Source organism: Urocitellus parryii, chromosome 6, assembly GCF_045843805.1.
Source record: "Urocitellus parryii isolate mUroPar1 chromosome 6, mUroPar1.hap1, whole genome shotgun sequence".
Taxonomy (NCBI): Eukaryota; Metazoa; Chordata; class Mammalia; order Rodentia; family Sciuridae; genus Urocitellus; species Urocitellus parryii.
Window position 1 is genome coordinate 56,007,533 of NC_135536.1, and position 27,879 is coordinate 56,035,411.

The following is a 27,879-nucleotide window of genomic DNA, read 5'->3' on the forward strand; positions in this document are numbered from 1 at the left end:
AGAGGCAGATAGTTCAAATAGCTTGTTACCAGCACTAGCAAGCATCCCCCTAGGTGTGTTACATGTAGATGGTATCATGGCAGGAGCACATGAGAAAGGGAAAAAAATCACATGGTGAGACAGGAAGCCAGGGCCAGTAATGACCTCCTCTAGATGCCACCCTTAAAAGTCCCACCACCTTTTAAAAATCACCACTCTGGGGACCAGGCTTTAAACACTTAAACCTTTGGAGAACCTTTGGAGAATCATAGTGTATCCATACCATAGAATACTACTCAGCAATAAAAAAAAGCCAATCTGAACAGGTCAAATCCAATTGGATTTCATTTGTACGACATAGTCAAAATGACAAAATCACTGAGATGATAAACAGATTAGTTTTTGCCAAGCTCTAAGGGTGTTGGTGAGGTGAGGATGGGCATTTTTATAATTTGGATCTTAAATGCCCCCTGAAGACCCATGGTGAAGGCTTAGTTCCCAGTTCATACCACTGTTGGGAGGTGGTGAGACCTTTCTGAGGGAGAATCTAGAGGAAGGAAGTTAAGGCATCGGGCATGCCCCTTCTCTCTCTGCTTCCTGGCTGCCATGAGCTAAGCAGTTCCTCCATCACACACTCCCACCATGAGGTACTGTGTTGCCATAGACCCCAAACAATAGGGACAAGCGATCATGGACAGAAATTTCTGAAAGGATGAGCCTCCTTTTAAGTTTATTTTGTCACAGTATGGCAACACTAACACCCATGTGACTATAAAGAAATAGCATAGGACAATCTTAATGGTGAAGGAATAGTTCCATGTGTTAATTGCAGTGATAATTGCACAAATCTACATACATGATGAAATGAAATAGAACTGTACACACATATTCCTTGTTTTTATACTATAATAATGTAAGATGTAACCTTTGGGTGAAATATACACAGGATCTCTTTGTACTATCTTTACAACTTCCTGTGAATCTAATTATTTCAAACTTAAATGCCTAAAAAATCAGCCAGGTTAAAACTATCCCCCAATAAGAAATTCTTTTTCTATTTTTTAGTAAATCTATACTATCATTTAAATTAGATGCCTAGGAGATAAGTAGTTTTTTTCTTTATATATACCACATGGTAGCTCCTTAATGTTCTGTGAAGTATTTTTATTTCTTATTTTCTATAAGAATATTGTTCTTAAGGTTATAGAGAATTATAAATGGTTATTAACTATATCTTTTTAAAAAGTTAACACATTGCTATTCTTAAAATGATCTCTTTTTTTCTTTTCAATGCTATGTAATGAAAAATAAGTAAGATCTCATTACTCTTAAACATGTTTCTGTGTTGTTTTTTTCCTTCAGATAATTACTTACTTCTACAGCCATTTTGCACAAAAGCTCAATTTTTAAATGGAAAGGCAAAGCAAGATATGACGGAAAAGCTTGCTGGTAAATATTTTTCTTTTCTTTTTTTTAGTTGATGGATCTTTATTCATTTATATGTGGTACTGAGACTCAAACCTAGTGCCTCACACATGCAAGGCAAGCGCTCTACCACTGAGCCACAACCCCAGCCCACTGGTAAATATTTTTAAATTGTGATTTCAAAGAAATATTTTATTAGCTAAGGATAAACTAATGGGTATTTTAATTTAATTTTAGGGTAGCTACCAATGTAATACTTCACCTGTGAGATAAAAATAAATAATAAATAATCATAGTCCATAAGAGGGTCTTTTAAGACTTCTACCTAAATTTTTCTTCAAAAAAAATTTCAGAAAGATGGGGATGTAGCTCAGTAGTAGAATGCTTGCCTAGCAGGTGCAAGGCCCTGGGCTCAATCCCTATTACTGCATAAAAAAAAAAAGAATTCTGGGGCTGGGTAAATAGTTCAGTGGTAGAGCACTTGCCTAGCATGCATAGCGTCTTAGGCTTTATCCCAAACCTCAAAAAAGAAAGAAATTCTGTTCTTTCCTGTAAATGTTTTTTGTCTTCCTTTTAGGAGAAGTAATACAGGAAAAATAAAAGGACATTAAAATCAAATATTGATGCTTACAGGAAAGTGCCATTTCAAATTTGGTTGATAAAATGTCTATAAATAAAAAATAGATGGGGCTGGGATTGTAACTCATTGGTAGTGCACTTGCCTAGCACATGTGGAGTTCTGGGCTCAATTCTCAGCACCATATATAAATAAATATAATAAAGGTCCATCAACAACTAAATTTTTTTTAAAAAAGTTAGAGAAATTTTTACTTAACTACATTTGGAAAATAGTGAGATTAATTTAAGGTTTGATTTCTCTATCACTTTTGCCCCAACTAATTATCAGATATAGAATTCTAATTCTTAAAGAGCTCAATCTTTGGTAGGAGAGTTTCTCCCCCTCCTCCTCCTCCTCCTCCTCCTCCTCCTCCTCCTCCTCTTCTTCTTCTTCTTCGTTCTCGTCTTCTTCTTCGTCTTCGTCTTCTTCTTCGTCTTCTTCTTCGTCTTCCTCCTCCTCCTCCTCCTCTTCCTCCTCTTCTTTTAAAGAGAGAGAGAATTTTTTAATATTTATTTTTTAGTTGTCGGCGAACACAACATCTTTGTTGGTATGTGGTGCTGAGGATCGAACCCGGGCCGCACGCATGCCAGGCGAGCGCGCTACCGCTTGAGCCACATCCCCAGCCCCTTCTTCTTTTTTAATAGACACACTATCTTTATTTTATTTATTTTCTTATGTGGTACTGAGAATTGAGCTCAGTGCCTCACACATGCTAGGCAATTACTCTACCACTGAACCACAACCCCAGCCCTCTGTTCTTCTTTTAAGAAGCCTGAATTTTTAAGACAAATGGCATACAGAGGAAGCTTGGTATATTTCAGATACTTTTTTAAAAATATTTTTGTTTTAATTAGCTATACATGACAGTAGAATGCATTTATGCACTTTGATATATCATACATAGATGGGATATAAGTTCTCATTTTTCTGAATGTAAATGTTACAGATCATATTGGTCATGTAGTCACATACATATATATAATAATAATGTTTGTTTCATTCTACTATCTTTCCTATTCCCTCATCCCTTCCCCTTGCCTCCCATCACTTCCCTCTACCTAATCTAAGGTAACGCTATTCTTCCCTAGTGCCCCCTGCCTTATTGTGAATTACCGTCTTCATATTAGAGAAAATATTCAGCCTTATGTTTTGTGGGATTGGCTTATTTCATTTAGCATTTCACATTTGCCATTTACTGTCAAATGCCGTATTTCACTCTTCTTTAAAGCTGAGTAATATTCCATTGAGTATATATCCCACATTTTCTTTCTCCAGTCATCTATTGAGTGACACCTAGGTTAGTTCCATAGTCTAGCTATTGTGAATTGAGCAGACCTGTTTTTTAAAAAACCTCACTATTTACCATACTTTTGTGTTTCAGATATTGTTATGGAACTTTATCAAAGGAAACCTCACGCCACAGAACAGAAAGTGTTGGTTGTTTTATGGCACCTTTTAGGAAACATGACACACAGTGGCTCTCTGCCTGGAGCTGGAGGAAATATCCGAACAGCCACAGCTAAATTATCAAAAGCACTTTTTGCACAGATGGGTCAGAATCTCTTAAATCAGGCTGCATCCCAACCACCACATATCAAAAAGAGTTTAGAGGAATTGCTTGATATGACAGTTTTAAATGAATTATGAATTTTTGATGAAATATGATATGATGAACAAAACCGTTTACATGATAACAAATGAAACTTTTTTAAAGTTGCATTTTGAGTGCCTGCACTTAGATCCAGTAAATTAAGTCAATGACTATTTTTATTTGCAGTCTGTGAGTACACATCTGCCCTATATCAAACCCTACCACTTGTGTCCATCACAGGTTATTTTAATTTTAGTAAACTAAAATACTTAATATAACCCAATATTCATGAAATCAGTGGCATGTGGAATGAATGCCATTTAATATTTTTTGAGAAAAGTTCTGCTCATTTGCACTATTCTATAGAAAACGCAATGTGTTGTCCTATATGTACAATTAGATTTATAATTAAAAATATACTTTTTCTTATGTAATCATGTTCTGCTATGTCTCATTACTCAGCCTTATTTTATTACGTGGAAGAAAAGTCATTGAACTATGTTGTCACAAACTAACTTTTATGTACTATTTGTGAAAAACATGTATTTCTGAATCAGTTTGCTAATATGATTATGCAGTATTAGCTTGCTATTGCTGCTGTGTTAATGTGATATATTTGCTTACCTTTTGGGTTTAATTATCTGCATAATTGTGAAATTTAACAAGTTATAATAAAGCATGATGACCAAAGTTTTAGAAAATAGTAAACATTTAAATACACGTTTAAGAAAACGTGTTGAATGTAACCTCCCTATTTTTGTGTGCAAACACTAAATTTTATTTCTGTATGTCCTGACATTTATAAAGGTGTTATTTTGCTGCCCAGTTATGTAATTCTCAAAATAGTGCCAGGTCTCCTATAGTTTTTCTCAGAATTCTTGGGCTTACAAGTACTGTATGCATCTTAAAAAAAGAAAGGAATGTTATAAAATAAAAGGATTTATTTCTGTAGATGTGTGACAGGTGTCCTATTTTTCCAATTTCCATATATGTTAAAATGGAAAAACTATATTATAATGTTGACTTATCACTTTCATTTGATCTATCTTATATACTACTGATTTATCACTATTAACTTATTAGTAGTAGTGGGTCTACTTTTGTCTTTATGGGAAATTAGCTGTGTTACCTCGGGCAAGTCATTTCCCAGGTCTGGACCTTAGTTTTCTCATCTCTAAATATGAGGGCTAGTCTGGATGATTTTGTTTCTTTTGGGGGTCTTCTTTTAAGGTCTTCTCCTGTTCTAAAATTCTTTGATCCTATGTTCATCATTTTTATACTTTCTGTGTTACTAATTTTCTAATTTATTTGGTTCCTTACTTTCTTTTATGTCTAGGGAAGCAGGCAGAGGTGCTGGGGAAAGAGTTAGGGCCTCACAGATGCTAAACACATGCTCTACCATTGAATTACATCAGGGGCACTCAACCACTGAGCAACATTCCCAGCCCTATTTTGTATTATACTTAGAGACAGAGTTTCACTGAGTTGCTTAGCTCATTGCCATTGCTGAGACTAGCTTTGAACTCGTTATCCTCCTACCTCAGCTTCGAAGCCACTGGAATTACAGGCGTGTCCTACCAATTTTTTTTTTTTAATTTATCCACAACTTCTAAGAAAAAAAAAAAACAGGAAAGGAGACTAAAGAGTTGGCTTTTTTCTCCTTTTTAATGCTATTTTATAATTGTATACGGCTTTTAAAATACTATTAGTGCCACAGCACAGTGGTAAATGCCTGTAATCCCAGTGGCTCAGGAGTTCAAAGCCAGCCTCAGCAAAAGCAAGTCACTTAGTAATTCAGTGAGACACTGTCCCTAAATAAAATACAAATAGGGCTGGGTATGAGGCTCAGTGGTTGAATGCCCCTGAGTTCAATTCCCAGTACCCCCAAAAAATAAAATACCATAAGTGTTTTCTTCTAAGTGTATTTTATCCTGTAGTTGATATAGGATAAACTGCAGCCCTGTAGTTTGAATCTGGTGGTGTTAGACTTTCTATGTAGGGCTAGAAATACCTTTGGCCTGGTAAACCACAGATTATGATATATTCAGGGTATTTTACCCTTTAAAAGTAATCATTCTTAGCTCAGGCCATACAAAAAGAGGCATGTAGTATAGTTTGCCAACACTTGTTTTAGACTCTTTGGCTCTCAATTACAATTCTAAAAGCATCATTACATTTTTTTCAACTCTTTTTTTTTCTTGTGCTAGACATTGAATCCAGAGATGTTTTATCACTGAACCTCATCCTCAGCATTTTCAGTTCTTTTTGATATGCATTGTTGAAACAATAGGTACAGATTACAACTTTTTCTAACCAGAGCAGCAGTCCACGCCTGTAATCTAGTGACTGGGGAGGCTGAGGCAAGAGGATAGTGAGTTCAAAGCCAGCCTTAGCAAAGGTAAGGTGCTTAGCAACTCAGTGAGACCCTGTCCCTAAATAAAATATAGAATAGGGTTGGGGATGTGGCTGAGTGGTCAAGCACTCCTGAGTTCAATTCCTGGTACCCACCCCCCAAAAAACAGATTACAACTTTTTCTAATTATTACCCCTATGTCATTGCTAAATTTGCATTGATTGATTGTTGGATATTGAAAGTAAATTTTAAATGTTAAAGGCAGAAGAAAGCCATTACTTATGTATAGATTTAATTTAGCCCTTGTTTTGGATAGGGATAGTTTGAATTTTGCATTGAAAAATGTATAATAAATACAATCTCTATTAACATTTTGGAAACTTTTCTTCACATAATACTGTCATTAATTATGAAGAAAATATAATCTCAGCTATTTGGTAGGATCACAAATTTTAGGCCAGACTCAGTAATTTAGAAAAACCCTATCTCAAAATAAAAATAAAAAGAGCTGGGGATGTAGCTCAGTGGTAAAGCACCCATAGGTTCAATCCTCAGTAGCACAAAAAAAAAAAAAAAAGAGAGAAAAAAGAAAAAAATAGCCATTAATGTAACAGAGTTCCAAGCTTAAAAATGTTTTATGTTTTAGTAACTTCTTGATAATGCACACTCAGAATCTGCCTCTCTGTTATTTGTTCTATGGGCAAAACAATGAGATAAGCAGAGAAAGTTTGAAATTTATCCTGGAAATAGGAAGCAGTGTTTTCAAGGGTGGAAGTAACATATTTAAAAAATTAGCCAGTAGTATAGGAATAGTTGAATGGAGCACAAAAAGAGTGAAAGTAATGAAATGCATTTGGAAACACTGGTCAAGGGCCTGTCTGTGGCAAATGAATTTCATCAAATGTGCCAGCCTAGTGGATGGATGATGTCTGCCTGTGCCATGTGTTAAAAAAATTGAAGTTGGGGCTGGGATGTGGCTCAAGCGGTAGCGTGCTTGCTTGGCATGCGTGCAGCGCTGGGTTCGATCCTCAGCACCACATAAAAATAAAGATGTTGTGTCCACTGAAAACTAAAGTAAATAAATAAATGTTAAAAAAAATTCTCTCTTTAAAAAAAAAAAAGATTGAAGTTATGCCAAGTTTCAATAAGTAATGACCTGCATATGCAGAGTGCAGAGCTCAAAATTAGACTCTAGATCACCATACTATGCAATAGATAAAGCTCTGAAATATATAGAAGGTATGAGAATTGGAAGTATAGGTCTGAGAAGTATTCTGGTGGCAAGCTTGACTGAGTTGATGATACACTTAGATGTGGAAAACAGTCACAGGTAGTAGAAGTTCTAACACTAGCCACTGGTGGATGACAACTTTAACAAAAATGGGGAATACTAGAGAAGTATTTTGTGGGGGAAAGAGGAATATAATGTGTTTAAGATGCTATAAAGTGACTCTGACTCTAAAGACAAAGAGTTCCTACATTCAACTTGCAGTTTCACATGTATTAACTCGGACCAAGAGATAATATTTTTTTAAGAAAATGCATCTGGGGCTGGGGTTGTGGCTCAGAGGTAGAGCATTCGCCTAGCATGCATGAGGCACTGGGTTCGATCCTCAGCACCACATAAAATAAAATAAAGATATTGTGCCCACCTATGACTAAAAAAGAAAAAGAAAAAAAAAGAAAACACATCTGGGGGCTGGGGTTGTGGCTCAGTGGTAGAGCACTTGCCTCATACGTGCAAGACCCTGGGTTAGATCCTCAGCACCACATAAAAATAAATAAGTGAAATAAAGGTATTATGTCCAACTACAACTAGAAAATAAATAGATAGATAGATAGATAAAAGAAAATTCATCTGTCATGAGCAAAAAAGTTATTGTACGTACTTATGGGGTACAACTTGATGCTTTCATATCTGTGTACGTTGTGGGATGATTAAATCAAGATGATTTATATGATGATTAACATGGGATATGTCTAAGATGATTAGTGTATCTATTAATATATCCGTGTTAAACATTTTTTATGGTAAGAGCATTTAAAATATCTCTTTGAAATTTGCAAATATACATTATTATTAACCATATCACCATGTTATACAATAGATTTTCAGAATGTGTTCCTTCTAAGTGAAATTTCATCTCTTGATACAATTCCCCCCACCAACTCCTGCTAACCACCCCTTCTTGAGATTGACTTTTTTAAATTCCACATATATGTGAGATCATGCAAAGTTTGTTTCTGGGCCTGGTTTATTTCACTTGGCAAAATGTCCTCCAGATTCATTCAGGTTGCTGCAAATGACAGGATTTCCTTTTTGTGACTGAATAGTATTCCATTGTGTACAGATGCCACATTTTCTTATCTGTTTATCCATTAATAGACACTTAAGTGGATTCCATATTTTGGCTACTGTGAATAATGCTGCAATGAATATGGTAGTGCAGTTATCTCTTCATATTGATTTAATTTTCTTTGGATATATACCCAGAAGTAGAATTGCTGGATTGTATGATAGTTTCATCTCTATTTGGGGGGAGAACTCCGCCATCACTCTGCCACTGATCTACATTTCTAGTGCTCCTGCATATTTTTGTTTTGGTACCAGGGATTGAACCCACAGGTATTTACCGCCCCCCCCCCTTTAAACCTTTATTTATTTATTTATTTATGTGGTGCTGAGGATTGAACCCAGTGCCTCATATGTGCTAAGCAAACATTCTACTACCACTGAGCTACAACCCCAACCTTTTTATTTTTTATTTTGAGATAGGATCTTGCTAAATTGCTTAGGACCTCACTCAGTTGCTGAGTCTGACTTTGAATTTGCAATCCTTCTTCAGCTTTCTCAGTTGATGGGATTTCAGTCATGTGCCACCATGCCTGATTCCTTTTCTTTCTTTCTTTGTTGTTGTTGTTGTTTTGTTTTGAGACAGGGTCTTGTCTCCCTAAATTGCCTAGATCCACTTCAAACTTGGTATCTCCCTGCCTCAGCGTCCCAAGTTGCTAGGATTACAGAAATGCACCACCACAGTATTTTTAATTTTTGAGAAATTTACACACCGTTTATCACAATGGGTACACTTAAATTCCCACCAACATTAAACAAGGGTACACCCTTCACCACATCCTAGCCAACATTTTTTGACTTTTGAAAAGACCAGGTTTGAGGTAATATTTCATGTTTTAGTTTAAATTTTACTGATGATTAGTGGTGTTGAACATTTTTTAATATACCTGTTAACCAGATATGTTTTACTTTTGATAAGTACTTATTCAGGTCCTTTGCCCTTTGCTCATTTTTTAGTTTGGTTTGTTTTCTTGCTATTTAGTTGTTTCAAGTACCTTGTATGTTTTAGATATTAATCCCTTACCAGAATTATGGTTTAAAAATATTTCTTCTCATTCCATAAGTGGTCTCTTCACTCTGTTCACTTCCTTTTCTGTGAAGAGGCTTTTTAGTTTGATGCCCATTTGTCTTTTTTTGGGTTTTGCTGCCTGTGCTTTTAGATTCAAAAAAATCTTTGCAAGATTTTTCCCTTGAAAACATAAGGAAATGGAAGAAACTAGAAGACATTATGCTAATTGAAATAAGTCAGACTCAGAAAAATAGAATAAAACAGTGGTTACCAGGAGCAGGGGTTGGAGGATTGCAGTGAGCAAATGGGAAGAGAATACAGAAAATACAAAGTAACAAATATGAAGGATGAACAAGTGTAGTTAGTGATCTAATATGCAATATAGGAACAGTAGTTAATAAAATTGTATTATATTGTGGATTATTGCTAAATCAATAGACTTTAGCCACTCTTAACCAGCCCCCTTCACATACAAAGGGTACTTGTGGGAGAGGATCAATATTAATTTGCTTCACTATAGTAGCCATTTTATTGTTTTAATGTATCCCAATATGTTGTATACCTTAAATATACACAGTAAAATCTACCAAAAATGGAAACCACAGCTGAGTGTGGTAGCACAAGACTTTGTAATCTACCAGAAGGCTGAGGCAGGAGGATTATAAATTTAAGGTCAGCCTGGACAATTTAGCAAGACCCAGTTCAAAATAAAAAAAAATAATAATGTTTTTTTGGGGGTATACCAGGGCCAGCCTAATAATGTTTTTTAAAAGGCTGGGCAGATTGAAGGTATAGATTGATAGTAGAGTTGTAGTGCCACCCCTTTCTCCAGGGAAAATCTTAACTAAGCTTCTCCCAAAATCTTCACCATAATTGGTTTTAGGACTATCAGCAAAAGTATTCGCTACAAGAGTTCAATGTAGTTAAACTTCCTATCTTCCTGTTTGCTCTATTTTACTTGTCCTCTGGCCTGGAGGAGATCAGCACTCCAGGTGCTGAACGCCCCCTTACTAGTTTTTCACACACATTTATCCAGTATAGTAGTTTGTAGAAGTGTGTTTGCAAATGCAAAGTGTGATTAAAAAAAAAAAAAAAAAAAAAAAAAAAAAAAAAAAAAAAAAAAAAAAAAAAAAAAGATCCTTTAACAAGGCGTCTGGCCTTGAGCTGGAGCTTCACAGAAATGTCTACATTTCTAAGAGACGTTACCAATTGGGCTCCTTGGTAACAGCTGGCAAGGAGAGGAAAGAAAGAGGAGAAGCTCTCCCCTTCTCAGGCACTCTACTTGAGGGGTTAACTTGCCCAGAACAGTGAAAGAAAAAGCTTTTGTGTGAACTTCTGCAGACTGTGAACTTCTGAGCCACTCTAATCTGGGTATTAAGTTCAGAAGCTACCTGAATTCGGGGTTCAGGGATTGATAAATCACAGCGAAAGCTTTGCCCTCTGAACCTGCTATAGCCAAATTAAAAAAAAAAAAAATCTGCTTCCTGTTTCTATTTGGGGTCTGGCCTCCTCTGTCCCTGCAACAGAATGACACAAGGTGGTTAAATCTCCAATACCTGCTCCCCACAAAAAAAAAAAAAAAAAAAAAAAGAGGGGGAGGAGGAGGAGGAAAAGAAAAAAATGAAACGAAAAAAATTTAAATCAGGCAAAAGAAGAAACTTCTTGATGCTTGTAGCAGAAAAGTCAAAATTTTGGACTTTAAATCTGACTTGATCAGGATTAAAATAATGTCATCTAAAATGAATTTCCCCTTCGCCTACAAAAACAGTTAATTTCTCTTTTTGTCTCACATCCAGAACTGATTCGTGTGTTTACCCTAAATCAGTCATTGGCAAATAGAAATGAGATTACTATAATTTTTTTGAACAGATTATGATTCAACTTCTGGAATTGGGCACTTTGCTGTATGATAACTGAAAATGTTAAAGAGAAAATATATGGGCTGGGGATATGGCTCAAGCGGTAGCTCGCTCGCCTGGCATGCGTGCGGCCTGGTTTCCATCCTCAGCACCACATACAAAGATGTTGTGTCCGCGGAAAACTAAAAATAAATAAATAAATAAATAAATAAACATTAAAATTCTCTCTCTAGGGCTGGAGATGTGGCTCAAGCGGTAGCACGCTTGCTTGGCATGCGTTCGGCCCGGGTTCGACCCCCCAGCCCCACATACAAATAAAGATGTTATGTCCGCCGAAAACTAAAAAATAAATATTAAAAAAAAATTCTCTCTCTTTCAAAAAAAAATCCATCTCTCTCTCTCTCTCTCTTTAAATATATATATATATATATATATATATATATATATATATATACATACTTAACACAACAAAATGAATATTTTAAAAAGAACAGTACATATGCAATGTAGAAATACATGCAAATATATATATATGCAGCAATTTCTTCAAAAGCTATTCAGAGTGTAGTATTCCAGTTGATTTAGCAGTTGAAATTAATTAAAGGTTGAAAAACCCTTGACCCTGAAGGAATAATTCTTATACACATTTTCCTTGCATTCACATTATTCTTTTTTTGCAGCATTATCTGTGAAGAATATAGACTTTTCTGGGCCTTATTTGTTTTAGAAATTAATCCCTATGATAATATATCATTATAATAATATATAATATATAATCTTTCCCTATATCTTCTTTTTTTTTTTGCCAGGGGGTGGGGGGCAACCAGGGATTGAACTCAGGGGCACTCAACCACTGATCCACACCCCAGTCCAATTTTGTATTTTATTAGAGATAGAGGGTCACTGAGTTGCTTAGTACCTGCTGTTGCTGAGGGTAGCTTTGAACTCACGATCCTCCTGTCTCAGTCTCCCAAACTTCTGGGATTACAGGTGTGCTCCACCAAACCCTGCTCCATATATCTTAATTAGCACATAACCTTAATTCAATCTTGAACATAATATGCCTGACTTTCCAAGTCTACAACTAACACAACCATAATAAATATATGTGTCATGGTTTTAAAATAATATCATTCATTACCTAAGCTTATGGGGTAAAATAAGGTATATTTAATAAGTGACACTTTAAATAATCTCTGAAGACTGAGTTAAACAATGAGAAAAGAATGGAGAAGCACATTCTAAGTGCCTGCAAAAGTCAGAGATAAAGAATATGAAGAAGTCAAGCTTCCACGTTTCAAAGTGAGCGGTAGATTGGTTCCAGATGAAAATAAAGATGTGTAGCCAGGAGGTGGCACAGGCCTGTAATCCTAGAGGCAGGAGGAGTGCTAGTGCAAAACTAGTCTCAGCAAAAGGGAGGCACCAAGCAACTCAGTGAGACCCTGTCTCTAAATAAAATGTAAAATAGGTCTGGGGATGCGGCTTAGTGGTCGGAGTGCCCTGAGTTGAATACTCAGTACCCCTCCCCCACCAAAATAGCACCGTTAACAGCAAGAAGGAGAACCTAAGGGTCTGGATTTTGCCGGTGCACGCCTGCAATACCAGCTGCTTAGGAGACTGGGACAGGAGGATTGCAAGTCGAACACCTAGCCTCAGCAAAGGCAAAGGGTTAAGCAGCTCAGTGAGATCCTGTCTCTAAATAAAATACAAAATAGGGATGGGGATGTGAGTGGCTGGGTGCCTCTGAGTTCAATCCCTGGTAACCTACCACCCCTACCCCACCCCCCCAAAAAAAGAAAAAGAAAAGGATCTGAATTTGCTAAAGGAACTCAAGACTAAGATTTAAACAGTGAAGTAAAATTAATCTGGCTATGCCCAGGCATTTGAATGGGGCGATATTCAACATAGCAAAAAATTATTTGAGATTATTTTAAGAATCTAGGAGAAAAATGCCTGTGGCCTTACCTAAGGTTAAGTGTGCAGATGGAGCAGATTCGGCAAGTTCAAGAAGCATTTCAAGAATTGACAGGAGTTGGTAAGAGATTGGGTGTTTGGACTGAGGAAATAAGGAAAAGACTAGAATGACTACCAGTCTTCTGATTTGAGCAAATAAGTGGGTGGTGATACCATTAACTGAGAAAACAAATACTGATAGTATTGAAGGCAAGAATGGACCATATTCTTGGAAGGTAAAGAAAACCAGGTTCAGGGATGGGGCTGGAAGGCCTTCTGAGATTATGGAGGAATTGAGACTATGACAACATTCAGAAATTATTGTTGCTGTCATAAGCAGTTACCGTGCTAAAATGGGAGATGGATGGAGCTCCTCCAATTACGGGATATAGTTCTCTACTTTTTAAATATCTTCTTATGCCTCGATTTGGCCAATTTTATTCGGCAGAGTCAACTCTTTGTCAGTTCTGTGTCCTCGTGAATCAGAGAGGTTTGCTCCATAAAATAAAGACCATCTGTTATGGTTTGGATGTGAAATGTTCCTTAAAAAGCAAATGTGGCAATGCAGGAGTGTTCAGAGGTAAAATGATTATTAGATTGAGAGCTGTAACCTAGTCAGTAGATTAGTCTATTTGAAGGATTAATAATTTGAATGGATTACTGTGTGGTAACTGTGAGGAGGTGGGGCATAGCTGGAGGAAGTAGGTCACTGGGGGCATGCCCTTGGGGATTATTTTTTGTCCCTGGCTACTGGCACTCTCTGCTTGCTAGCTACCATGAGATGAGCAGCTTTCCTCCACCATGCTTTCTGCCATGATATTCTGCCTTACTCAGACCCAGAGCAATAGAATCAGCCAACCATATGAACTTCTAAAACCATGATCCCAAAATAAACTTTTCTTCCTTTAAATTGTGTTTGTCAGAGATAAAAAGTTGACTAACACACCATCCAGTTCAATAACTGTAAGTCAGCTCCCCTTTTCTAACGATAACTTCTGTGATTTGATGAGATCTCTGCCATTCAAAAATGTTTGTATTACTGCTGAAATTATGGCCTCTAGGAGGAATCTACCATAGCATCTGCAGCCAAGGAGAACAACATTGTAAATGCTGTCTTGCCCTTCATCTGTGTATTTTTTATTTATTTATTTTTTTCTGAAGGGAATGTTGCTAGCACTCAGGAGACATAGTTGAGTGACTCAGAGACATAGGTGAGTGGAAAGTTGTCCATGCAGAATTTGCAGGGAAATGGATGGCATTAGAGCAGATTATGCTAAGTGAAGCTAGCCAATCCCTAAAAAACAAATGCCAAATGTCTTCTTTGATATAAGGAGAGCAACTAAAAACAGAGCAGTGAGAAAGAGCATGAGAAAAAGATTCACATTAAACAGGGACGAGAGGTGGGAGGGAAAGGGAGAGAGAAGGGAAATTGCATGGAAATGGAAGGAGACCCTCACTGTTATACAAAATTACATATAAGAGGATGTGAGGGGAAAGGGAAAAAAAATCAAGGGAGAGAAATGAATTACAGTAGATGGGGTAGAGAGAGAAGATGGGAGGGGAGGTGAGGGGGGATAGTAGAGGATAGGAAAGGTAGCAGAATACAACAGTCACTAGTATGGCAATATGTAAAAACGTGGATGTGTAACCGATGTGATTCTGCAATCTGTATACGGGGTAAAAATGGGAGTTGATAACCCACTTGAATCAAATGTATGAAATATGATATGCCAAGAGCTTTGTAATGTTTTGAACAACCAATTAAAAAAAAAAAAAAGAAAGTTGTCCATGGAGAGTTTATGCCCACATTTTGACTAAAGAAAATATTAGAACAATTGCTAGCTGTTTGCACTAGCACATTTGAATCAACTTATACATATATACACACATATATTTACATAAGTATAACTATCTATCTATCTATATATATATATATATACACACACACATATATTTTCTCATGTATTCTCACATTTTTTGTCAGCATAAGTTTGTAACGTCTTGATTTTCTTGCTGTAGACGTTTGTCATTATTGGTCCTCATGATGCACTAGTATCTGATTCTGGTGTAAGTTTAGGGGAAAAAAAGAATGTTGGGAATGGGGAATGAGGAAATTGGCAGCCTATTGTATCACAACTCTCTTAGGTAAAGGCTAAACAGATTTCTAAATGTGACAGGGACTGTATCTTTAGACTGGAGAGATGAGCCTATTTCTGATGGGTAAGTAAGGCTAAGAGAGAGGTTTAATTCAGGGTATTTCAAATTATTTGTATTCTACTCTGTGCTCATTCCATTTATTTGGTGTCTTCCTCTTCTTTAATATTGACAGAAGAGACCTGAAAAGATTGATATTGTACTTTGGTAATCTTTGGGCCCAAACTTTTGGGTGTGTTTGGCTCTTTTGATCCCATGACTTGTGAAGAATCAAAAGCTATTTCCATACCAATAAAGAAAGTTCTTGGTTTTTGATTCCTGCTTTCAGTTGAGAATTTAGAAATAGAGTTCTTTGTTCATTCACTTTAAGCCCTCTGGAGTTAATATAAATAATTATTCCATCTCAGACTTCCATTCAGAGCTTTACCTTCAGTGGGATGCATCCTAATTGGCTATAGTCAATCATTTCATACTGTGCATATACTGGTACACACAGAAGCATGTGTTAATACTAGCTGAAATTTTTCTGCCTTGGCCCTTGTTATGCCCAATATAATTTCCTTCTATTTCTGCAACTGTTATCTGCAACTATTCTTATACTGATCCCTGTTTCATTCAAGATTCTTTTATATGCATATTATGTGTGTATGCAAACACACCCATACACACACACCTATTTTAGGTGAAAGAGAGGTTTGTAAAAAGGGTGTAGCATTACAGACAGTTTTGTGAGGATGGGAGACTAGATAGCCAGAAAGAATGTCTAAATTGCACTGCAGGGCTGTACTCGGGAAGACACTGCTGCCATCCTTACAGAGCACAGCCACCAAAACTTTCACAACTGATGTCACACACTCCTCTCAAGTTGTATGCTGTTTGCCTCTGAAGAATACATGTAGCTGCTCCAGCTGCATAAACCATCACCAGAAGAGTCTAAATGTTACCAAATGAGTTTTTGATTCCAGTATGGGATAGGCTGTCTTGGCAGAAGCAGCCCAAGTAATGTTCCTATTTTTGTATTTTTAAGCAAGTGTGTGTGGTGGCGGGGGACGGAGGGGGGAGCTAGGAAAATATTTGCCTATTTTGGCTTCTGCATTTGGATTTAGGCTCTAGTTCAGAATGAGAAAATGCCCTACACAGAAGTGCTGAGTGACAAAGCCAAATGAAAAAATGTCCACTGCAGAAGTCACTGATATACGGAAAGTAATGTAATCACCTGGGAGAAAACTGCTGCATTAAATGTCACATTTATGTTCATTAGGTTTTGAGTTTGTCTGGGTCCTTCAAAAAGCAGATGCCACATGACATTAGATGTGCACACAATTAATGGAGGAAAATGCCTGTGAAGGAATTTAGGGTTGGAGAAACCTGAGAGAGTATTCAGACATACACTTTTTTAAAAAAATATATATTTTATAGTTGGACACAATACCTTTATTTCACCCATTCATTTTTTAAAATATATTTTTTAGCTGTAGGTGGACACATTCCTTTATTTTATTTTCATGTGGTGCTGGGATTGAACCCAGTGCCTCATATGTGCTAGGCGAGCACTCTACCACTGAGCCACAACCCCAGCCCCACCCATTCATTTTTTACGTGGTGCTGAGGATACTTTTGACACTGCTGTGGGAAGGAAAGAAGTTTCTTGACAAGTCTGTCCAGGAATCCTTAAGCCAAAGTTGCTTCGGAGGAGACCCACTTGTCCTAAGAATGAGCCAGGCTAACTCTCCCTGCTGAGGGACATGTCACTGGCTAGAAGTAATTCACAAGAGGAATTTCCCTGACACAAATTGGTGATGGATTTCAGAGCACAACATCTGGAGCCATAAATAATTATGCTTCCTATATTAGTGGATCTGAGTCATGCATTTATTGGCCACTACAGGATTCACCATATATATTTATTGCAACTTTAATTAAAGATAAGCAATTTCTGTTATAATGGATTTAAAAAGAATATCCTAAAAACAAAATACTAAACAGTGGTGGGATTTCTTGGCAAAAACATGGAGTTACAGTGTTAATCCTTTCATTTTTTATTATTGTGGATCATGCAGTCTTTGGGTCACTTTTCAGATTTTGCCCGTTTTCTTCCTAAAATATCTGAATATGTGAGAAAGATCATTGTGTCACTAATGCAAAGGCAGAAAAGAAATCCTTAGTTCTGTTAGGGTAGCTGGTGCAAATATCTACAACAGACACATCTCTGAGTTTAAGCAAAGGTTTATTGACAGAGAATATCTGCCAGGCTGCTCTTCTGCAAGGCGCAGCAGCCTGCTGGAAAAAAAAAAAAAAAAAAAAAAAAAACTTATTAACAATATAGTCACGGACAGTGGAGTAGTTAAAAAATAACCCATCTGGTTCTGTGATTGTTACTTAGCATGTTTGCTGTGGTTTTGGTAGTTTGTAGACGGGCCTAATAAGAAGGTCATGCCTGGGTAGTCAGGTGCTGATTTTCAAAATGGAATTACTTTGACTTAAAGACCTAAGAAGTTCCACAGATCCTTGGTCTCAGCATCAGGGTACACGGACTGGACTGCTCTGCCTGGTGGATTAGGTCATGGCTTTTTAGGCTAGAATTGCTCGTGCCCACCTTCAGAATCCACACTCTTGCTATTTGCCTTTGGTCACAAAATTTCTGCTTCACACTGACTCCCCTTTTCCTCTCAGAATCTGTTTATTCCTGAAAATCTTTCCCACGACAGGATCAGTTAGAAGGAAGTGTGCCTGGAACTCAACCATCTAGCCCTAAATAAGTCTTTCTTTTCCCAGCACAATCCTTGACAATTGCTCAGTTTAAGATCAATTACAGACTGCTTTATAAATCTATCACAAGAGAACACAAAATACCTGGAATAGGGAAATAGAAAAACTAAACCTGCCAGTTCTATAGATGTAAAGATGTTATACAAATTAATAATTTAATTAACTAGTCAGAAATAGGAGTAACATGGGACCCAAATAAATGTCTCTCTGAAACACTTAGCTCAGAAGAAATCATTTGAATCTTTTTTTTTTTTTTTTTGAGAGAGAGAGAGAGAGAGAGAGAGAATTTTAATATTTATTTTTTGGTTTTCAGCACACACAACATCTTTGTTTATATGTGGTACTGAGGATCGAACCTGGGCCTCACATATGCCAGGCGAGCTTGCTACTGCTTGAGCCACATCCCCAGCCCTGAACCAAGTCTTAAAGATTGAATAGAGGGAAGGAAATAAGCTTAGCATTGCATTTGAATTTAAATGTCCTGGAGTCACCATTTTAATTTTACTTGCTTTATCTGTAAGGAGAAATATTAAATATGGGAGTCTGAGCTTTCCTAATAGAAGAAACATCACAATTCATTTGGTGATGGGATTTATTTATAAGGTTAATTAACAAATTCCATTCCCTAAGCAAATGTATTCTGTAAATTAAATGAACCATTTGGTTGTTTTTCATTGCATGATATATTTTGAAGAGAATAAAAAGGAACCTGGTACTAAATAGCCCAGAAAGAGAATCTGATTAATCCTGGATATACCAAGAAATAGTTTGCTATTTTATCAATCAGGGAGCAAGGAGAGAGGAAGAGAAAGAAACATGCCCATTTAAAAAATAAACTGTAGTGGCAGCGCAGCAAGAGCTATATTCAAAGTATAAAGTGGACTAGTATTACAGTGTGATCATGAAAGACTGCATGTTCCATGCTAAAGAGTTTAGGTTTTCCTTATAAACAGTGAGGGAAAACTGTAAAATTTTTTTTTTTTAAAGAGAGAGTGAGAGAGTAGAGAGAGAATTTTTTTAATATTTATTTTTTAGTTATCGGCGGATACAACATCTTTGTTTTATATGTGGTGCTGAGGATCGAACCCGGGCTGCACGCATGCCAGGTGAGCGCGCTACCGCTTGAGCCACATCCCCAGCCCGTAAAAAATTGTAAATTTTTAAGGAGAGAAAGAAATCAACTTAAAAGGAAAAGATGTTAGAAAAGGCTTAAAAGGAAAGATGTTGAAAACAAGATGAAGGAAATAAGTCTCCAGTCACTAAAAGTTCAAGAAGCAGGAGGATTTTTATAAAATGGTTATTGGAGGAGGTGGGATCTCAGAAATAATATTATTTATTTATTATTTATTTTTATTTACTTAGTAAAAATTTGAGGCCACTTTAGGAAGATTAGAGAAATCAAAAAAAGCAGAGAAGGCTGTGCCATGCCCACTAACAGTGCTTTTCACAGACTGGGGCCTGTCTTCTAGATATCTCACTCCGTTGACTGCTTCTTCCCCAGGTAAACATTTAAAAGCTGTTGATTAAATCTCTAAAAAGCATAGCTATCTTGTCAGAGAAACCAAAAAAGTTAACTTGAAGAGTAAAAGAGGAAAATGGAAAGGGAAAGCTGTAACTAGGTGCAGTTTCCTGAAAGTGAGAGGCAGTAGGTAAGACTAATGTTGATATTTGGAAGAAAATGTGCTGATGAGAGAATTTATGATTAATGGAGTTCTGGACAGGTGAACAATGTCTTGAAGCGAAACATTTCTGGAGGTAGACAGATTCTAGGGAACAAAGCTAGAGCCCACTTGTGATATTACTGAACCTTCAACAAAAGACTGCCTGGTAAGGGACGACTGAACACTTGCACAACTGAGGCAGGATCTTAAATGGAGAGAGATCAGATTTAAAAGAAAAATAACTTGTTTAAAAGATGGGGATGGAGGTACAAGTGAAGAGGTCTGCTAAGACCGTCAACACAAAACTTCCTGCCCCGCTTTGTCCAGAGGATAGCTTTACAGAGATCCTTTAATAAGTTTTTCAAACCCCTAAATTCCGGTAAACTTGGACGGGATGGTCCATACCATCTTGAAGTTTGGAGGTTTTATGCTTAATTTCTGCTCTTTTCAGCTAAATTTTTTAAGGAAAAAGCCTGAGTAATTAGAAAAACCTTAGAAAAACTGCAGAAAAAGAATAACGATATTTTACTTTCGCGGGGGTGGGGTGCGAAGGGGGTCTCAGGGCCGTGTCTGTAAGATCTGGGAGGTGGGAGGCCCTAAACCTAACCCTTGGCTTTGGAAAATCCCCAATAACCACACTGCCTTCGCGGGGGGGAAGGGGGAAGCGGAGGCGGGGCCCGGAGTTCGGCCGCCCGGATCCCGCGGAGGGCGAGACCTGCGTGCTGCGACCACGTGACTCGCTCGCCTCCGGATACCTGCGCGTGCGCACTGCGTCCTCGACGAGGCGGAGGTAGCTCTGGTGGCGACTGCTGCGGTGGCTGTGGGGACTGAGTCGGTGGGAGTGCCATCTTCAGCTAGGTTGGCCCAGGTTTCGGCTCATGGCATCGAGTGGCATCCATCCTGAGGTCAGCCAAGACCTGCATGTTGAAATTGGCGGGAGGAGGTGGGACTCTGATTAGGAAGGGGCCTGAGGTGCCTCAGGCCGCTCCGGGCCCTCGGCCTGTCTCTCCCGCCCTGTTTAAGGCCTGGCTTGGGCTTGGAGCCCAGTTGTTCATTCCTTTTTCCGTCCCACCTGTTGGGTGGAGCAGTGCGAGGTTTCTTTTCTTAGACTGCACGTTTTTCTTGAGCAGTGCGGTTAGTCTGGCGGGGAAGCGTGGGCCGCCTCCACTGGATTGAGGAAGAGATTTGGGGATAAGTCTGAACCCTCGCTTCCCCCAGCGTGGCTGGGAAGACGGGAGGGGGCTCTTTAGTGCCGCGGAGGATTGGGAGGGTGTAATAAAACTTCTGTTAATAAAGCATTTGGGTGCCTTGGAGGATGTGTTCCGCCTTCTAACTGGAGAAGCAACAGTTTTGGGGGCCTGAGGCACAGCACCCCAAAGATCAGCCAGAGATTTTGGGCTGTGTAGGATAGAAACAAAAACTAGGCACGGAAAATCCCAGTAGGATCTTGTAAAGGAATCTGAGTGTTTATACCTTTCGTAATCAGAGACCAGGCACTAGTGTTTTTCTCGCTCCAAAATCACATCTTGAAATTAATAAAAAAATGTTTGAAGTTAATGGTACTGTTAATGTATTGTTGATGATGTATTTTTTTTCTTTTTTAAAAAATGTATTGTTGATGATTCTGTAATACCATATAATTTTATGTTACTTTTTAGTTTGGCATTCATGGGGTCTTCCGTATTTGAGGGCCCAGTATTTGGCAACTGATTTTAATCTGTTCAAAAAATACTTTAAAATTTACAGCTGGAAAGGGTGAAGTTTAAGAAAATGTCTCATCTGGGGGAAGTATGGAGCTTATGTTGGAACTTAAGTGTTTTGGGCTCTGTGGCAGTTTTAAATGGATTGGAAAAACAAACAACCCAAGCAACTACTGACAGGTTTCCTCCTCCCTTCAGGTTTATAACCTCATTTTAAAGTTGAAAAAGTTGGAACTCCACTCTTCTCGTTGTAGGGATAAAGTGACAAAGAAGTTATACTAAAGACCACTGGTTTTTAGATTGTGAATTCTGAAATAATTAAGGGCTGACTAGAGAAGGATAATTAGTAGGTGTATGAGATAATTGCAATGAGCATAAAAATCAGAATTTTTTTAGTCTCAGAATATTTGGTAATATATAGTTAAATATTTAAGATAAAGAATTTTGTAAGTCAAATGATAAAAATTGTGTGTCATTTTCAAGAGAAAGAACAGAATCTTCTGTGCTATGTTAATAGTTGTGGGTAAAACAGAACTTTTTTTTCTTTTTTAATAGCCAAAGAAGGACGAAAGTAGTAGTTGTAGTCCATTGATAATTTTTTTCCCAAAGATTTGAGATGATGCAGATTTATATACAAGGTCTAGTTTCTAGGATATATTAAGTGTTAATATGTGGAAATCAGAAAGGTCAATCTGTGAACATTATACTCAGCCTCTAAAAATAGGTACTCAAACCAATGGTTATAGTAGCCCCCTTTTTTTACAGCTGAAATCTAATTGGCTTATCTAAGCCTGAGGAAGAACTAATTTGTGGATTGCAAAGCTAGTTAGTTGATCTGCAGCATCCACACTCTTTTTTTTTTTTTTTTTTTTTTGGTAGTGGGGATTGAACTCAGGGGCACTCAACCACTGAGCCACATCCCCAGCCTTATTTTGTATTTTATTTAGAGACAGGGTCTGGCTGAGTTGCTTAGTGCCTTGCTTTTGCTGAGGCTGGCTTTGGACTTATGATCCTCCTGTCTTAGCCTCCTGAGCCGCTAGGATTACAGATGTGTGCCATCCATCGCGCCCCGCAGTACACTCTTGACTTGCACTTTTAGTAATGACTTTGGATTTTTATATATTCTGTTCATGAAAAAGAATAATCAGTGGCATAAGTTTTGATTACCGCTACAGGTGTAAGAGGCATACAGAATGTAAAAAAAAAATTATATTAAATTAGATGTCTCATATTTCATCAAATGAGTATTGGTTATTTAAGTTGTCTTTCCAAAGACCTTTTAAATTTTAAGATGGCATGCTAATTGTTAGGTGTTTAATGTATACCATAACTATACTAAAAGTTAAATGTGTAATTTTAGAACTGTATCTGTTCTGAGTATAATTTGTCATGTTTTCTTCTGTAGTTTATTATTTTATGCTTATGTGATTTTTGTAAGAAAGTATAATATAGTTTAAAAAAAGATATCAATTGATTTTTTGAGTTGAGAAAAGGAATTTTGTTAGTCTGGAGAAATACATGTGCCAAGGCATGAAGAATATAATGTGCTCTGGAAACAGCAGTAAGGAAGAATATTGTAGGTTTAATATGTTTGGAAAGTTAAGTTAGGAATGATTGTGTCACTTATTTGTTCAGAGAAATTGTGCTGTTACACACCAGGAACTATTGTAGGTTCTAGAAACACAACAGTGAATAAATCAAGATTCCTTTCTCATTAACTTTAAATATTCTAGTAATATTTGTTTATCTTTAGCAGTAGTGTTTATAGTGTAGTAGTGTTTTTCTTTTTTCTTTTTTTGACTGCAACCCATATAAAGGATGTACATGTAACATTACAACTCTGTAATCAGTAGTTGAATTGTGCATTCAATATGCCCTTAATGTGTGTGTGTATTCTGATTTTGTCTATTATTTGTTTTTGCATTTACAATTAGAAACTGGTTTGATAAAATCTGCAGCTTGAAAACAGCAGTCTGGAGGTGATATAAAAACTACTTAAACCAACATATTAGTAGTATGAATGAAAAGAAGGGGTTAGTTAATTATTATATCAAGGTATGTGTGATTATGTTGTGAATGAGGTTTAAAAGGATTAAATAACTTGTTCAGAATTCCTTAATAAGTAGGGAGGTTGGATCTTTAGTTCAGTTGTGTTGTCGTCTAGTGACCAAGCATTTTCCACTTTCTATTTGGTTATGAATGTAATAGGCCAGGTTTTAGTATGGGTAAGGACTTTGTTAATTGTCAGTTAACTGATAGTGTTCTAAGTCTCAAGGTGTACTATATCTGTATGTACTGGTAGACTTTGCCTTGACCCTGAAGAAATTTGTAATTTAGGAGAGAAGCTAAACATTGAACAAGTATCAAAATTGTGGTATGTGCTGTGGAGAAAAAGAATGCTGTGGGATTGTCACTAGGGACAACCTAACTTATTTGGGGAATGTGGAAATACGTTTCAGGAAGTGATTTTTAAACTTTGCTCAGAAGAATGAATAGGCTTTAGTTAGTTGGAAGGCATTAAATGGTAGTGTAAGAGTGGAATAGAGGGTTACGAGAGTATTTCATGTAGAAGAACAGCTTACACTAAGGTCCCAAAACAGTGAAATGGGAGTGGGAGGGATGTTCCTACAGAATTTAGCAGAAAAGAGGCAAGAGTTGTTGATGTTAGGATGGGGTTGAACCTTGGCTCTGTTTCTTCCAACTTATTTAAACTTGGACAAGTTGTTTTAACTTTAATAAATGTTAGTTTCTCCATCCTTAAAAGTGGGAAAATGGGATTTAACAAAATATATGATCAGTAAGTAGCATCTTTTAGTGTTATTATTGATAGCTGGTAATTGAAATTGTAGCAATACCTGCCTGATGACATGCCTTCATTCATTCTTTCTTTCAAAAATAGTGTCTTCTGTGTGCAAATCAATATACAGTAGTTGAATTTTGTGCATGTGTATATAATTGGGTTAAACTGTCATGAAACATTATGGTTTTTCCATGTCTTTATGCAAAAGCATTGTGATAAATTTTTATTCTCTTTTACATTTGAAAAAAACTGATCTAAAGCAATCTGCAGTTTGAAAGTTACTGATATAGTTGGGAGATAATGAATATGTGAATTATATCAATAATACTGTGAATAAAAAGGAGCCAGTTAATTCTTAAACCAGTTAATTCATAGTAGGGTCTACTAAATAAATTATTCACTATTTAGAATATAGAAAGTGCTAAGAATAAAAGTATAGCAAAGTGCTGCGAATGGGTTACAAGTTTAAATAATGTGATCCAAATAGAGTGAAAAGGTAACATTTCAGCAAAGTTTTAAAGGAGACAAGGAAGGCAGCTATGTTTGTATGGGGAATTTTCTTTTTGTAGAGGGAACAGCCATGCAAAGCTCTAAGTCTGTAGAGTATGGACTTTGAGAGACAGCAAGATGTCAGTATGGCAGGAACTGAGAGAGTAAGAGTAGATGAGTCAAAGAGATATTATAGGGCAGTAGACCACTGAAGGATATTGACTATTTGTGAGATGGAGCAGTGGAGTGAGTCTGATTTACATTTTTTAAACATAACTAATTCTGCTATATTGTTAATAAACTAAACACAGGGAGTTGGGGATGGAGGTGGAGCAAGAGAAAAAGGAGGCGGTCCATAGAACCTTTTAGAAGACTATAATGGTATTCCAGCTGCTCTCAGCTGGAATAAAAAAGGATTATAAGAAATGGAATTCTGAGGACATTTGAAAGATTCCCTAACAGATTGATTGGTGTGAGAAAAAGGCAAGGATGAGTCCAAGATTTTTTGGCCTACGCAGGGGGAAGGAGGACTTTTCAGTCATTGAAGTGGGTAGAGCAAATTTGGGGGGACAAATCAGGAAGAGACTTTGCATTTTAATATTTGAAATGACTTTATATATGTAGGCAGTTAGATATATGACTGGAGTTTGGAAAAGAGGCCTAGGCTGGAGATAAACATTTGAGGGTCAGCATATATTTAGTATCTTAAGCCTTGTGAGATTGGGAGTTGAGTTAAAAATGACCAAAGACTGAATCCTGGGGTATTCCAACATTAACAGGTTGAAAAGAAGAGCACTCACTTCATCTCAGGAGATTGTCAATCAGTAGAAGAAGTGGTAGGGAGGTACAAGTAACATCAGGATATGGTATGATCTGGAAACTAAGTGAAGAAAGTATATCAAAGAGGAGAAGGTGATCAGCTGAGGACAATATCTTTTTTTTTTTTTTTAAAGAGAAGGAGAGAGAGAGAATTTTTTTTTTAATATTTATTTTTAGTTTTCGGTGTTCACAACATCTTTGTATGTGGTGCTGAGTATTGAAACCGGGCCACACGCATGCCAGGCGAGCGCGCTACCGCTTGAGCCACATCCCCAGCCCTGAGGACAATATCTTGAAGTTACTAATTCTTTTTTTTTTTTTTTTGTAGCAGGGATTGAACCCCAGGGCGCTGAACCACCAAGCCACATCCCCAGCCCTTTTTATATTTTATTTTGAGACAGCATCTTGTTAAGTTGCTTAGGGCCTCCCTAAGTTGTTGAGGCTGGCTTTGAACTTGTGATCCTTCTGCCTCAGCCTCCCAGTTCTCTGGGATTACAGGTATGTGCCACTGTGGCCTCCCAGTTCTCTGGGATTACAGGTATGTGCCACTGTGCCTGGCAAAGTGATACCAATTCTTACGGACTGTGAGAAGCACAGATTCTTCAGAAAAAGAGCACCCAAGATAGGAGGAAAACCAGTTGAATGTCATGAGTCAGAAAAGGCAAGAAAAGAAAGCCTGGCATGGTGGTGAGTACCTGTTATTTCAGCTATCCTGCTACTCAGCTATTTAGGAGGCTAAGGCAGGAGGCTAAGGCAGGAGGATCGTAGGTTCGAGGCCAGCCTGGGCAATTTAGCAAGATTCTGTCTCAAAAAGGCCTGGGGATGTAGCTCAGTAGTGGATCACTTGCCTAACATGTGGAAGGCCTTGGGTTTAATCCCCAGTACTGCAGGAACAACTGTCTACTATTGAATAGAAAGTCATATTTCTGTTGTACACTGTGAAGATTAGAAAGATGAATGGCAAGTATCCAGCTGAAGCTGTGAACTAGGAAATTGTGAACTTGAATCTACACACACACATTCATTATTATATAAGACAGATGAGGGGTATTTATTTTTGAATGCTAATGGAAGTAATCTAATACAGTAAGAGGAACTGATAAGAATGGGAGAGTAAATTAAAAGAAATTCTTGGGAAAGTGGGTGGGATAAATGTTTCGAGTCTTGAGTTCTGGGATTGGCCTTTGGTAGGACCAGAGATCTTCATCCATTGTGACCAAGTGGTTACAGATGCATTGAGAGTAGAAATTTGGTGGTAGGAAAAATGAAGAAGTCACACTTAATTGCTTATGGTCTGAAGAAATTATGAGACTATATAGAAACAATGATTATGTATTTCAACTATTGTTGCTAATAGCACAATAAAGATACTAAACAAATACTTTGAGAACAGAAAGGAAGAAAGATGATAAATAAGTTGAGAGGTAGTAAATCTAGTATAATAGATTTACTACCTAAGTTATAAGAAATTTTAAGGGGATAGAGGATATAGAGATCTAGTTGCTCTTGTCAACTAGGTCATTAAACTAGACTGTATAGTATACCAACTAATGGTTATTTTCTTAGAAAAAGTGCTTCAGTGAACACCCTTGTTCATTGTTGATTTTTTCCAAATGCCTTTAAAAAGAATTATTCTAACCATGGTCTCCGAAGATAAGAATGCTCAGTATGACTAAAAGTAGAATTAGTTGAAAATCTGAAGTAGTTTAGATGTAGAATTTTCCTTCTTTGTCCAATATAGCCAGTGAAAAATTAGATGTTTATTGTTCAAACTGGATGGAATCAAGAGTTTTGAAACATAGTGGAATGCAGGGCCTGGGTAAAAGGTTTTAATGAGAATGGGAAATGGAATAGAATGTGAGATCATCAGCCCCATTTGTCTTTTTGCTCCCAGAATGCTGGTTGCCTTTCTTCTGTTTTTGTAAGTTGAAAGATTCTTTGGGGAAACTTAACCCAGGTGAAAAAATGTATAGCATTGATATTTAGTGGATTCCCTTAACAGAATGTCATTCTGTACCAAGATCCAGCAGTTGTGAATCCTATCTAACTTGCAATGTCTAACATTTCTTCCTGAATGTAAGTTTGAAAATCACTATACTTGAGATACCAACACAGTCAAAAGAAATTTAGAAGAAGCACATAGTGCTCAGAACTGAGGAAATTTAAAGTGAATTATGGAGAAATGACAGAAAATATTGCATTAGTGAAAAAGGAACGGGAGACTTAACAAAAAAATCATTCAGAGAATAAGAAATGGAAATTTTAAGCTTTATGCCTATATTAAAATCCAATATAAGGAGTAAGGGATTATCTCTTGTAGAATGAGTCAAATCAGTAAAAACAAAG

General features: G+C 37.1%; 2 protein-coding genes across 3 annotated transcripts in view; both read left to right on the forward strand.

Moving 5' to 3' along the window:
- The window catches only part of Togaram1 (TOG array regulator of axonemal microtubules 1), a 94,345-nt gene extending 89,823 nt beyond the window's left edge, over positions 1-4,522 (forward strand). For both annotated transcript variants that reach the window (XM_026412659.2, XM_026412660.2), the window contains 2 exons: positions 1,342-1,428; positions 3,405-4,522. In XM_026412659.2, coding sequence (XP_026268444.2) covers positions 1,342-1,428; positions 3,405-3,670 — 353 coding nt within the window. In that variant the 3' untranslated portion in view covers positions 3,671-4,522. The remainder of the gene's footprint in view (positions 1-1,341; positions 1,429-3,404) is intronic.
- A 15,986-nt stretch (positions 4,523-20,508) lies between these two features.
- The window catches only part of Prpf39 (pre-mRNA processing factor 39), a 32,575-nt gene continuing 25,204 nt past the window's right edge, over positions 20,509-27,879 (forward strand). Inside the window, exon 1 of the mRNA XM_026412651.2 lies at positions 20,509-20,630. The gene's annotated coding sequence lies outside the window, so the exon portion shown is untranslated. The remainder of the gene's footprint in view (positions 20,631-27,879) is intronic.